Raw genomic sequence first — 15,049 nt, 5'->3', positions numbered from 1 at the left:
CATCCCCAAAATGTTGCCATTTGTTATGGGTTTTCAATTTCATGGACTGCAAGAAGATCAAGAAGTGCACATGTGCTGTATGTTCTGCAAACCATTATTAACAGGATCAGAAGAAAACATACAATTGACATTCATATAAGCCCCAGATTCTGCAGTGACGGAACTGCTCTCTTTCCTGAGGCCCCATCCATGCTCTTTCTCCAAAGAAATGCAGTTCCTCCCAAATGTCAAGAAGTCAAGTGCAGGTAATTGAGCATATCCTATGTTGGTTCACACCTCCATTTATATAAGCTTCACTTTTGTTCCTCCATCACGCCAGGTCATTTCTGATGTGGCTTTTTTTTCTTCTTCAAAGGATTTGAAACTCTGTTTGAGATTATCTGAAACTCTGGTGGGTCACCCAGACCTGCCCCCAGCTAATGGAAGCCTTGCCCAGAACCTCAGACACAAAGCCTAATAAAGAGGAGGGAAACGCACAACAGCCTCAATGGCCTCTGCTGAAAGAATTGATTTTCATTTCCTGGTTTTCAGAAAAAGATTTGCAGTGTTTGGGGTTTTAGTAAGCAATATATTCCAAAAGCCTGGAAAGAGCATCTTTTCCTTGACAATTGAAATGAACATTAAATGAAATCTGCAAAGCTATTTTCCCTTGCACAGTCAAGAGCTGACAGAAGGGGAAGCAGAGAGGGCACATAAAAGACAAACACGAAGAAGCTGAGGGAGAAAGTATAGAACAATCATCCTGAATTGCTTCCAAAATGCTGTAATGGAATTAGGGTCACCCTGACAGAAACAGTCAGATCAGAGGAAATTTGATTTTTTTAAAAAATAAAATAAAAAAATTCTATACTCTGCAAAGGAAAATTTGGAAGTGTTCCATCAAATTAGCTTGTGTATATATATTTTAAACACCTATCAGACATATACCACTAAAGGCGTCACCCTCTATTTTGACGAGCAATGTTTATGCCATCTCAACAAATATATCTGGCTAATCCTAGTGGTTGTTGTTGTTGTTGTTACAGAAGGGTAATCCCTCCATTTTGAAATATCTGAGTCACATACATATATTTCAAGACTATCCTGAAAACTTAATTCTCAGAGAGTCCATATTTATTCCTTATGCCAGTCCCACTAAATGACACTCCAACAATCTGTTTAATTTCACCCTGAAATGTCTTACTATGTGCACAGCTGCCTAATTATCAAGAAGCTAGAGCAGCAGCAATAAAATCTGCTGCAGTAACAACAAAACAGATTTTGAGAGTGGGAGACCCTAGGTTATGGGCTTTCGTGGAACTCTGCTTTCAGATACACACAGCACAAGTGATCCATGCACACCCTGCTGCATTATCAATTATGCTCCATTTCTAGGCATAATTCTCTCACAAAGACCAGGGACTTAGGTCATTTATAGCTGCATTCTGTACTATCACCTTACAACTGAGGCATTCAAAACACTTGGCAGATATTAATTGGCCTTGACACTCCTCTAGCACTTCTCAGTGATTTCAGAGAAGCAGAGGGGAATGCCTGTGCGCAAATTAGGTAGGCTGGGCCATGCGTATGCAAATTTTATCTTCACGTAAACAAGGCGAATGCCTGCCTCCAAATAAAATAAATAAATAAATAAATAAAATGAGTTGCCAATCAGTCCTTTTCTAGGCTTCCTTTCCCCCCCTGAACAACCGTTTTGTATTGTTATTCACCAACATATTCTGTTTTTGCAGAAAACAGACAGCCACAACTGCATGGTGTTTTAGAGGATTTGTCTTTTCTGTAAAACACGCAATTTCCATCTCCAGGTAGCGTCAGCACTTAACTGGGCATTTGATTGCTCTGATTCCTGCCTGTCACACAGACAGCAAGGAAAAATGAAATTGCCAATGTTCAGCAGTGCTGCCAATTGCAGCTGATGCACTTCCATTCTGTCCCCCTAATGCAGTGATTCAGACCAATTTGCTCTGAACAGTATCGCCTTGTTATCAAGAGCGCCAGAGAGAACGGATAAGGGAAAAATTGGAATTTAGAGTCACACATCAAGACCAAGCCACCTATCACATGCAACAAAGCCTATGTTAATCTGTGTGCCTCAAGGTCATCCAGGCTGCAGTGACACAAAAACTGCCTTCCTACTCAGGAAGTAATTCTGTGCAAGGAAGAGAGAAGAGGCCTTAGATTTCTGTTTTCTCAACACGCCTCAGGGCTGCTTAACACGTGATCTTTTCCCTACATGGAAATAATTGTACAGAATAACCATGTACATTATTGCACAGAAAACAGAGCATGAGAGCGTGCTGTGGTGCTTATCTGTGTTTTTTGAAGTAAAACTAACTGTTGTATTTCAAGTAATACCAAAAAATGTCCCCCCCCATGCAGAGATATATCACTGCCAAGCAAATCTGTTACCAGTGAAACAGCCCTTCATAAGATACGAGGAAGGAGGACATGTTACGCCATTGTGAGGCTTTGTGAGGAAGTATTGGTCTCCAAAGGTTTCCTCATGTGATCCTCAATTAATCCACACTACAAACCTTTTGGAGTACTAGTACTACTACTGCTTCAGAGAACAGAAAGTTGATATAATCACATACTGTGGCCGCTACACAGAAATGGATGAAGCATGGCTCATTCATTGCCTCATTTCTGGTTCTGCTTAACAGAATGGTATAAAATTAGCTAAGCAAGTTATTCCAGCTCAAGGAGAATTTAAGAAGTGGAATAAATACCGTAAATAAAATAAAAAGCCTGTACCTGTAACTCTGTGAGAAAGAATATGAATCCATCAATTTGCAGCAGTGCTAATTACTGGCAAAAAGTTAAACCATGCAGAAAACAACAGGAGTGGCAACTGGCCTTTGGAGGTGGGGAGGGGAGGAGCCCCCTCTCTCCCACCCATCTGTCTTTTCCCACACTCCCCTTCAGGTCCGCAGCATGTACTTACTCCTAGGCGGGAATGAGAAAAATCACAAGGGATTTCTCTCTCTAGAAGGAAGAGACCACATGATTTAATGCTGGAGGAGCGGGAGGGGGAAGCAAGTGCTATTCTGATTGCTTTAGCATGATGTTTTGTGTAACAAGCTTTGTGTGCAGATGAGGCAGAGTATAAGCATATAAATAAACATTTACTAATCCCATCTTTGAGGCACTATACTGTACTGGACACCCACCCACACCTCCTATCCTCATTAAACGTATTTTCCGATTGGAAGTGCACCACCACCTTCACAAACAAACAAAAAATATGCTTATGTTTTTGCATCTGCTTTGCTGTCCTCAGTAACTTTTTTCATCTTAAGGACAACTGGATGAGGTAGGTGGCATCACAATGACACACAGCCAATTCAGAATGAGGCCAGTACAATGAATCATGACTATTACTTCCTGTTCTCACTCTGAATGCACTGAACAGAGCACCTTCGCCAAGGGGAGCACTTTTCAATGGAAAAAAGATTGCATAAAAATCACTCTCCCTTTTTTACTCCAGTTCTACTATTTACAATTCTGTGGCAATAACAACAGATTGCAGCAGAGATGGATAGCCCTTAACAACAGGTGCTGCCTCAGCATATATTTCCCAGCAGCTACAATGACTTTACTTATATATTGTGGGTTCTGAATTAGCTTGTGACCCATTCACTGAACACATTTGTGTAGTATATAATTGTTATCCAAAAGGCGCGTGACACACAAGATTTTGAAGATTAAATAGGAAAACAGCAGGAAATAGAACAAGTTATGAAAATGCCCTCATAGAAATTCATTGTAGTAAACCTACTTTCAACAATAAGCATTTAGCTCTTCCCCATTAACTTAAATTGATGGGTCTTAAGTGTATACAACACAATGATGTAGAAAGGGCCAAGAAAACTCTCCATGTAAGTAGGGACCAAAATGACTCATTAGCTTGTGAATAAGATAGCTAAAAAGAATATGTCAGAACTATGTAACATCACAGATAACACATGGAAGACTTCTTTAATGTTCAAGTCAATACCACAGGGCATAAGACAAAGAGAGAAAAAAAGAATGGTAGATGTGTGCTTTCAAACAAAAATAGGGATCTTAGGTCTTGTAAGAAATCAACTATTGCCTCTCTTTTTCATCCGAAATGACCTAAAATTTGGTAATGGAAAGCAATGAACGGATTCAATATACTGCAGTCATTTTGTGACTTGTTTGCAAGCATCACACATTTTTGGAAACAAATTGACACTGAATGACCCGCAGCCCTTCCCTTTCACTGTCACAAATAAATGTGCTTCAGTCAGTTCTGGTTCAACTTTTGATAGATAAAATCTGCTGAAAATTTACTCAGCCATAAAATATTCCCATCTGAGTGCTACTTACTATCCGCCTCCGTTGATGACATCAAGCAGCACAGAACTACTGCTGGCACAAAAAATCCAGGGATGCTGAAGTTAGGCACCATATTCCAAAGTGGAGAAAGTCACCTTTACTCCAAGGCAAGCAGTCAATACATTCAGCGTCAATGATGCAGACTTATTCCTGCAAACCAAAGAAAGATAAAAGGAGTCAGACCCTAAGCAAATGTAAACATATTTTAAAAGCACTTTTCCTACCCAAATGAGAATGTACCTTGTTCTGTATCACTGCATTTATGATGTTAGAAAACTAATAATGGATTACTTATTTACTGGATCTGCATTACTCATACTAAGGAAATCACATACTCCTTGCTGCATACAAGGAAAGACTATCCACATGCAATATCTGAATTTTTTTTAATGGGGAGGTTTAAAGTTTTATCTTTCTGAGTAATTGTCATTCTATTTTGAAACTGGATACTTTTTTTTAAAAATGCTGTTTATGTAGCTGACATCTTCCATTTTCAGAAGAAAATACTTTCCCCTGTCCAATACTGAAGGCAGGACCCAACATGATGCTGGGAGAAGTTTCCCACTGCACAATTTTCACAATCAGCATACCCAGGATTTAAAAGAGGAGGGAGGAAATGTAAAAATGCTGTACATGAACCAGAATATTATGAATATATAGGGTTTGCTCCCATACCAGAGGGACCATTACCAGAACCCTGTCCTTCCATCCTCCCCTTTACTGAATGTCTCTTCAATGAGCAAAAGAGATAGGCTGGACGAGAATATGGGTTGCTTCCAGGCTGCTCTCAAAAGAAGTACTGAAGCCACATAAACTGTGAGTGAAGAGCTGGAGGATCTCTCTCACCTTTGATTTTATAGTTATGTGGTTGGTATATCTCAGAAACCCAATGGCTATCATAATTTTTCCCCAAACTCTTTAACATTTTAGGAGACCAGTGGGATGTGTCAGAAAATTCTGACACTTACCAGTAAATCTAACATAACATAAAGATAGCATTTGAATAATTTATCTTCCTTCACAGCCAACCTTCACAGCTACAATTGCAAGTACGTGAGAATAGGAATCCTTCTAGTAAATATGAAGTTGTTTTTACAGTGGTACCTCAGGTTAAGAACTTAATTCATTCTGGAGGTCTGTTCTTAAGCTGAAACTGTTCTTAACCTGAGGTACCACTATAGCTAATGGAGCCTCCCACTGCCACCGCTGTGCAATTTCTGTTCTCATCCTGAAGCAAAGTTCTTAACCTGAGGTACTATTTCTGGGTTAGCAGAGTCTGTAACCTGAAGCGTCTGTAACCCGAGGTACCAATGTACTTGCATTGTGCCCTTGGGATAGGACGGGGGGAAATAAAAATAAAATAAATTCAACAGAAAATGTTGCCAACCATGTGTGAATCCTGCACATTTAGATGCAACATCAATATCCTTATTACTTAAATTGGCTTCCTACCCCATATGCCAAATTATCTTCCTGTTTCAACCTCTGCATCCTCTTACTCTCTGGGGCATCATCTGACTCCTGGATCTGCAAGTCAATTCATACCTTATACTTTGAGCTTTGGAATAAAAAGCACCGAAGCTTAGAAGACAAAGCATGCATCTAGCACCACCAATAGTGCGTTCTACAGTCATAGTTAAAAGACAGGTTTCCCAGCAAGGAAGAAAAGATTAAGCCGCCCACTTGTCCATTTAAATGTGTATGCAGTAGTCAGCTATATCATATTTGTATCTTGCCACTTAACTTGAGTATTTCTTGTACCTGATTTTTTTTTTCAGAAGTAGTAGTAAAGTATGGATTGGTTTTAAGTGGGTTATGTTCCAAAAACATTTGAAATGTCAAGCAGGAGCCATTCTGCTTCTGACTTTCAGGATTACAGAAAATGCAAAATCCTAAACACTAAAATTCTTTCATCTGTCATGGCTAACTCTTCTGAATAGCTGCATTAAGGACGTAATTTCTGATAAATGACAGGGTACTGGATTCTATTTACCATGAAACTACAAATTAAAACGAATAAATGAATGTGTACAAATTTGTTTGAAATTCTGGCTTCTTTTTGATAAAATGGCACATTATTCTAAGGCTGGATTGCAGAAGTATCAAACACCTCCTCCGCAAACAGAAACAATAAATAATCTCACCAAAAATGGAAGTGAAAGAAGAGATATGCTGTGAAAGAGAAATGCAGAGTTTGGGAATTCAGGCAGAAAATAAGAAATCTCCTCACAGGACAGCAGTTATTCCTCAAGTGCATCTCTAAACTGAAGACCAAAATATATCCTCAAACAACCACGTAAGAGAGTCACTACACTTGAGTAGCTGATAGAAGAGCTAAATGAGAAGTTGAATGGGGTTATTTGCACAAAAGGAAAGGTCACATGTATTAACTTGCCCCAGTCTGGGGGGGGGGGGGGGAAATGAAGCCTGTGGTGTGGCTCTGTCCTACCCACGTCTGTCACTTTAGAACTGCCCAGTACCTCTAGTCCTCAGCCATGTCCAAGTATACACAGGCCTGTCATCTCACAGGGGGCAAATCAGGAAGTAATTGGCATGTGGACATCCTCCACCTCCCAGCCATGGCCACCCTGCTCACTTCATTCTTTAGCTCCTCATCATTTTCCTGGTCATCAGGTTTTGCTCATCTGAATGGCTCGACAGAGCCTCCTGCCAATCAAAACCCTGGATGAAGAGCCATTAAAACAGGACTGTGGCCAACATTGTTTTGACCCCTTTGTCCCCTCATCATGCCAGAAACTACCAACACCATATGACCATGGAGAGCAAGATTTACTGTTAATTTCCCCTAGTGCAGGACCAGTCCTAATATTCCTTTTGAATGAACCACTTAGTTGGATTTCTCAGCTACACTAGTTTCTGGGCACACTCAAGTACTGGTGGTCCCTTACACTGCATAGACCTTTTGGGCGATGCTACTCAGAGTCCCTGTTGTCTTTGTCCATGGAGTTTTCTTGGCAGGGATACTGGAGTGGCTTGCCGATTCCTGCCCTGAGTGCTCACTGGAAGGACAGATCGTGAAGCTGAGGCTCCAATACTTTGGCCACCTCATGAGAAGACAAGACTCACTGGAAAAGACCCTGATGTTGGGAAAGATGGAGGGCACAAGGAGAAGAGGACGACAGAGGACGAGATGGTTAGACAGTGTTCTCGAAGCTACAAACATGAATCTGACCAAACTGCGGAAGGCAGTGGAAGACAGAAGTGCCTGGCGTGCTCTGGTCCATGGGGTCACGAAGAGTCGGACACGACTGAACGACTAAACAACAACTCAGAGTCCCATGGACTGCAAGAAGTTCAAACCTATCCATTCTGAAGGAAATCAGCCCTGAGTGCACACTGGAAGGACAGATCCTGAAGCTGAGGCTCCAATACTTTGGCCACATCATGAGAAGAGAAGACTCCCTGGAAAAGACCCTGATGTTGGGAAAGATGGAGGGCACAAGGAGAAGGGGACAACAGAGGACGAGATGGCTGGACAGTGTTCTCAAAGCTACCAGCCAGTGGCGTAGCGTGGGGGGTGCAGGGGGGGCCGGCCGCACCGGGCACAACATCGGGGGGGGGGGGTGCGCTCGCACTCGCAGGTCTCTGCCCCTACCTGGCTCACTCACTCTCTCTCACTGCAGTGCTGGCTGTGCGAATCCGATCCGAGCCGCCGGGTCGCCGCCCACTGTGGAGGGGAGGGTGCGGTGCGGTGTGGAGAGAGAGCAAGGGACTATCTGGGGGAGGGACAGTGCAGCGGGGGGGGGGGGAATTACTTGGCTTGCCCCGGGTTAGGGGGCGCAAATTACTTGCCTTGCCCCGGGTGCTGGCAACCCACGCTACGCCACTGCTACCAGCATGAGTTTGACCAAACTGTGGGAGGCAGTGGAAGACAGGAGTGCCTGGCGTGCTCTGGTCAATGGGGTCACAAAGAGTCGGACACAACTAAACAACTAAACAACAACAAAAACTGAGTATTATTCCCTGCTTGGGAGAGCAGGAGGGGAAACAGGCTGAAGTTTTCAAGCAAACAACTTGGAAGTTCAACTCACTGTTTCCCAATTCCTGAGGAGACTATGTCAAGGCAGAAAGAGGAGACAAAATTCACCATGTCTGGGGCCATGCCACATAGCTCCTTGCCCTGGCATCCTTGCATACAGCCCACACAACTGAAGGGAATGAGCCATTTTGTGTACTAGCTTCACCATGACTTGGAATCCAACCCCTCGGGGTTCCAGATTGCAGAGAAACATGTACCTAGGAAGGCTCCCTCCCTTCAGACATTTGCATTGTGCACATGGGTGCCAGGGAGAGGAGGTACTTGACCCAGTCCCACTCATGTGTATTCCTTAACTGTAAGTATAGTGCCCAGAGAGAGATAGAGGCTAACAATGAAGTCCATCACACTATGTGAGAAACCTGGTGTTGAGGGAAGAAACCAGCCCTATACTTTCCCTTTTATATCCTACTGAGAGGGCAAGCGGCATTGTCTAATGATCCTGAGGAATATGTTGAAATAGCTATTCTTAATTATTAATCATTAAACTTTGACCATGTCAGGAACGTACACATGGTGGGCCATGTGAGAAATTGTGTGAAAGGGAACAATAAGATCAGCATATACTGTCCAAAGTAGATACCAATCAGCCTGTGTATTGCACAAGAAGAGGAAATGAGAATATAGCCATTTAATTAATGAGCTTACACCCACTGCACAGTGCAGAGGCACTATAACGGGAACACAGTTTGGCAATACTAGGGGGAAGAGACAGAAAAGGTTGCTCATCAAGATATAATTAGAGACCAATGCCAACAGAGTTACTGCAGTGCTGGTAATATATATATATATATATATATATATTCTGCTCTGTATATTAACTTGTCAACAATAATGTAACCATATCATCTATTCCAAGATCGTATTTGACTGGAAAACTGCCAAAGCCATAGATTCAGCATCTCAAAATTGGTCATTTCTCCCTTCCCTTATGTATATTGTATAGATTAGATACCATTTCCATTCAGCTCTGCTGTTAGGAGACAGCCACTCCCAACACTGCCCACTAAGTATTAATCACACATGCTGTCAGTCAGCAACCTTCCATACTCTTGTTTTAAAATGGATAAATAAAGAAGTGCGATATAAAAAGTCACAGTAGTGAACGCTGAAAAAGCTCAGGTACTACTCCAGCAAATTGGGTGCAAGTCTCTCAAGGAAACCACCTACACACACACGCACACTTTTATATTTATATAAATAAAAATATACACACACACACACGTAATTAAATAAAACCCTATTAAAAATTCTTCTCCTAGTCCCTTGGCTAATTAAACAATATATGACCTTTTAAACTTGGGGAGTTACTTGTTTGCTTGTTACTATGCTTTGTATTTTGTGTTTTTATATTGTAAACTGCCATGTGATCCTCAGATGAAAGGTGATTGGGGGGGGGGGGGCGACGACACCACCACTGAAAACACTTACATCCATTTAAAAGCACACAAATGCACACAGTACAATGTCCACCCCAGAAGATCCTGCCACAACAGGCAGCTAGTGAACAAAGGCTTGTTGGAACAAAAAACCATTTGTTTGTCTGTGAAAAGAAAACAGAGAGGGAGCTAGCATACCCTCCTGTGGAAGAGAGTTCCACAATCTGGGAGCAGCCACCAAGAAGGCCCTCTTTTGTGCCCTCACCAAATGTGCCTATGAGGGTGACAGCACTGAAAGAAAGGCCTCCCCAGAAGATCTGAAGCCTGGCCAAGCTCATATACAATCCTTCACATAGCCTGGACCCAAGCTGCTATAGGGCTTGGGAAGTCATAACCAGCACTTTGAACTGAGCTCAGAAATGGGCCGGGAGCCAGTGGAGCTGTTGTAACAAAGAATTTCTGTTTTCCCTGTAACCAACTCGGGGAAGGCAATAATATATAAGCAAACAGTATGGCACAGTGTTAATAGAGACCAGAAATACTGGAACGAACATTTAAAACACAAACTTTTTTATATAAGAAATAAACACCTAAAACTTGCTCCTCCAAAAAAAGAAAAAAAGAAAACCCCTAAAAACCACACCTTGTCCAGTTCCACCTGCTTTGTTCAATAGCTTAGGATAAAGGCTGCAATTACATTTTGTGGGATTCACAAAATGCAGCAAGACCAGCTTGGGGAAGAGTACTGTGAGAAAGACATGCTATCTGTGATGCTGAGGTCCTCTTCAAAGACAGTATTTATTCCTGTAGAGATTGTCTTTTCAAAGTGGTTATTGCCCAGCAGGCAATATTTTTCCCCTGGCACAATTCCTGAAGAAAGCCTTGTTAAGCAGCTGTGAAGTTAGGCTGGAAAGCATTCATCCCCTTGGGTATCTGAACCTTCCCATCATCAGCACCGCATACTAGACACCAACAACTACAGAGTACACCCTCTCATACAAAGTCCATTCCCACTCCTTTAATTTGAGAGATAAGGAAACTGTGGTCTGTATATCACCTCCTTTAAATGAATGCATACAATATTTAGAATAAGTCCAGCAGCTCAACTCTCATCAGGGATTACTGATTGATCGGTACAAAACCACACCTCTAGCAGAGGGAAGCAGCTTTCTCATGAAACAATCCTTTAAAATGTCATAAAACCGCCTCTCTCACCTTGATCCTGACATGATATATGATCAGCTTGTGTGTAAGCAATGAATGATGCCTCTTATGACTATTAGATTTAATTCCCATTTTTCCTCTCATCCCACTATTTTCTTCTCCCTGATCTGAATGCACTCAAAAATGTTGCAGTGATATAGATAGCAGCAACACATTACTAAGCAGATACTGAAATCCCAAAGATTGTTTGTATTCAAAGCCAGGGATCTCCTGTGAAAGAACTAATTCTGTGCTACAGTTTGTCAAGGTGTATCATAGTCGTCTACATCATTTGAAAGAACCGAAGCATGCATAGCTAATAGCGATATTCCAGCTATGTATTCCATTGCTCAGTTCAAACATCACTTCAAACCATGGCTAGGAACAAACCATAGTTATGGCTCCCGAGGCCATTGCAACTTACCAACAGGAGAGCTGAGGAGAAGAAAATGAAAACAGTTCCTATATACTTGCAAACCAAAACTATTGCTTAGGTTCCAAACCATGGCTATAGCAAACCAGTTTGCCATAAAGGGCACAGAGCCTGTATAAAAACTGAATTTCTTGCTACGATTTTATAGAGGCACGATATTGCTTCATCACATATTCAACAGAACACCAACTACAGTGGCATGTGCCCAACTCACGTTTACAATTTTGGAATAATGTCTTCCCATGAACTTTGTATTTTAGGGAAGGAAGGAGGGGTGGGGTGTGCTTATTATAGAGGGGAGATATCTGTATGTTCTTTGAAAATCAATTTTAAACATCTATTTTTAAAAATGTGAACCATACAGTAAGATTGAGGCGAACCCCCTCTTAACTACTGCTTAATTTTTGTTTTTCTAAAGAAAACTCTGGTACTTGGGAGACTTGGATAAGTTAAGTAGGGGGGAAAGCTTTATTTTACAGAACAAAACTGGTAAAACAAAAGATGTCAGTTGATAGAAATCTTTCGTGTGTGTGTGTGTGTGTGTGTGTGAAATTTAGTGGATGTAACAGGCTTCTAAACAAGGTGGTAATCGCACAGCTTCTTTTCAGTTATTTCACTTCAGTTCCTTAACTGTATAGGTGTTACAGCTTAATACTTTGGCTTTTAAACAAGGTGGTGCCTTCTGTCACACACCTTCAATAAATCACACTCCTGAGGCTCCTCTAGCAGTATAACAGACCAAGGGGATCACCACACCCCTACTTACTAGTTTGGGATTCTCCCCTTTCCAGAATATCACTCCCCTTCTGACTGAAATGAGACCCAAGTCAAGTGTTCCCTCAAACTTCTACTTCTCTTGTCTGAATACGCTTAAAAAACACTAACCACTGTCTTTCAAACTAAGCTCAGAGACTTCCTTCTCTGGCTACAGATATTTTCCTCAGAGTGAATTTTACACACGCACAGGGAGCTATGCTCTTACCCAGCTGAACACCAAGAACGTCAACTCTCCCCTCTCTAATGCTTTCTCTTTTCCCTTCCTGCTGGCTCCACCCACCTCTGGCTAGATGTAACCACAGCCAATCAGAAGGAGGCTGCAGTTCAGCACTCTGGTGGAATCCTGAGGCACTGCATCTCCAAACTCTTGCCAGGGTGCTGTCAGCATAAAGACAAGGGAGAGTTTCTTACAGTCCTTTTTTATTTCAAACTTTACAGAGAGAGTCTATAGAACCCAGCCTCTTGGGTAATGGCATTGTTCAGAGTGACTCTCCACTTCCTTCTCTCCCACTTCCTGATTCATCATCATCTCCTCTATGGATGCTGGCTAAGTGACCTCTGAGCTCTTTGCTGTCCTACTTTTAAGGCTCGCCAGGTTCTGGGAGATGGTGGGTCTGGAATGCTTTCTAGTGACAACGTGTCAGCCAGCTGCTGCTCTGGCTCTGCCTGCTCCTCCTCTCCCATTATTTCCCAACTTTTCCCTGCATCTGCCTCTGAGCTGTGACCTCCCACAAACCACTGTTGTAAATCTATCTTGTTTTCCTCTTCCCCCTCCCTGGAAGGGTCAGGATGGGGGGTGAAGTCTCCACCACTCCTCCTCCTCTGCCCAGTCCCTGACAACTCTGGTCTAGCTGAGCTTTCCATCGTAAAGAGAAAGGAAGCTTTGAGGATGTACACATGAATTTATTTTATACATAAAGACTATATGGGCCATGTAATTCCTCTAATTCAACAAATATGTTTCGTAGGCTTCAAAATATGTAAATGGCCAGACGGGTGCGAATTAAATGCTTTGGGAAGAAAAGACTGCAGAAAAAATTGTTAGAGAGATATGTACTGAGTTGCCATGCATTACCCACTAAACGTAAGAGAAACTCAAACCAGCGCTAGACATAGTTTGGAAACAATAAACCTAGCTGTTAGGAAAAAGTAATTAAATTCCCTTTCATTTTCTGGGCCCTGGTTTGCAGGATTCGCTCCACAAAAACAAGAAGGATTTCTGGATTGTGCTTCCCTCCTATGGTTCACAAAAGTCAGTGATGAAGAGATCAAGCAAGCAAGATGCCTCCACATCTGCTTTGTTTTTTTAATTTCTGTTTCCTCCCCATACATGTTTGCAATGTTACCATATGGGCATATATACTGCAGCCTCTGCCCCATGTGAGTGCTGAATGCTTACTGAGTATATGAGCCGAGAAAGACAAGACTGCAGCAGGGTTGTTCCTGCAGTGCCAAGGAGCCGCTGTTTAAAAGCTGAAAAATGGAATCGAGGGACAATAAAAAGATGTACTCTAGAACTTAAAGCTGATTCCTAATAGCCTAGGGACAAGTAAACAAAGGGGAGTCAGAGATTAAATTCTAGAATGAATGGTTATGGCTCTTAAATGACAAACATACCTTCCTCATACTCACTACTCCCCCTCGTGTATTATAATTAGGAGTGAAGTAAACATATGGGGGAGGGAAGTGGGGACAAGCACACTAGCTCTGCCTGCACCACCATTCTGATCGCTCTCCAACTTGTAGAGGGAGATTACAGTGGTACCTCGAGTTACAAATGCCTCAGGTTACAAACGCTTCAGGTTACAAACTCTGCTAACCTGGAAGAGTTACCACAAGTTGAGAACTCTGCCCCAGGATGAGAACAGAAATCATGTGCCGGTGGCACAGCAAAAGGCCCCATTAGGGAAAGCACGCCTCTAGTTAAGAACAGTTTCAGGTTAAGAACGGACCTCCAGAACGAAATAAGTTCATAACTAGAGATACCACTGTATCTGCAAAGGGAAACCTTCGGTACTTATGGAGGCTCCGTGTGCATTTTAAAATCCTGGAAAATCCAAGTTCTAAAATGCATGGGGAGCCTCCACAAGTACAGAAGGCCCTGTTACCTTCTGTGAGTCTGAGGAAGAGGTGGAGTTACTGCACTCTTCCCTACTGCCCCCCCCCTGCCATGTTGACTTAAATCCTAATTAGAATGCATGAAGTATTCTCATGTTTAAATACTTTTCAAGAGCTTAACTCCTCAGGAGACCTACAAATGCACCCAGGTTTCACCTGCAGAATGCTAGGACCTGGGGTCCACAGTTTTGGCTACTACATTCCAATCCTCAAGTAAGGAGGCTGTTCTCTGAGGGTTAAGTTAGAAGATCAGCTTTGAGCTCTTTGAGAACTCTCGAGCGAGCTTTTCTGAGCGGTGGCAGTAGCACAAAAGTAATTCTGGAAATTTCTGCAAATGTTCTTCTTGAGAAAGCGAAACAATGTTTTTCTTTGCTGCACGCTGGGTTTTTGCAAGGAGGAGAGAGAGAGAGAGATACTATTCCTCTTTTCCATCCCCACATTACCCACTGAGCTTCTTCTGTTGCTTCTTGCAAATGCCCACAATCCTTTGGTCCATTGAAAACTCTGTGTGTGCGTGCATATAAAGGAGATGTGGCTTCTTTCTCTTCCTTCTTTGAAAGAAGGGGCAAGTTCTCCATGGGGATTTACAGAAGGCAGAGTATGCTGGACATTCCTAGGATAGCTCAGCCGGTAGAGCCTGAAGCTCTTAATCTTAGGCTTGTGGGTTCAATCCCCACGTTGGGAGAAAGATTCCTGAATTTCAGGGGGTTGTATTTGATGACC

At 42.4% G+C, this 15,049-nt stretch overlaps 1 protein-coding gene across 25 annotated transcripts in view; it reads right to left on the bottom strand.

Annotated features, from left to right (window-relative positions):
- The window catches only part of PTPRF (protein tyrosine phosphatase receptor type F), a 457,928-nt gene that overhangs the window by 273,558 nt on the left and 169,321 nt on the right, over positions 1 to 15,049 (bottom strand). For all 25 annotated transcript variants that reach the window (XM_083446024.1, XM_083446033.1, XM_083446017.1 and 22 more), the window contains exon 3: positions 4,351 to 4,509. In XM_083446024.1, coding sequence (XP_083302150.1) covers positions 4,351 to 4,432 — 82 coding nt within the window. In that variant the 5' untranslated portion in view covers positions 4,433 to 4,509. The remainder of the gene's footprint in view (positions 1 to 4,350; positions 4,510 to 15,049) is intronic.

This window comes from Podarcis tiliguerta (genome assembly GCF_965153285.1).
Source record: "Podarcis tiliguerta genome assembly, chromosome: 6".
Lineage (NCBI taxonomy): Eukaryota > Metazoa > Chordata > Lepidosauria > Squamata > Lacertidae > Podarcis > Podarcis tiliguerta.
The sequence above is the reverse complement of the archived record's forward strand: the minus strand, read 5'-3'. Positions and strand labels throughout refer to the sequence as shown.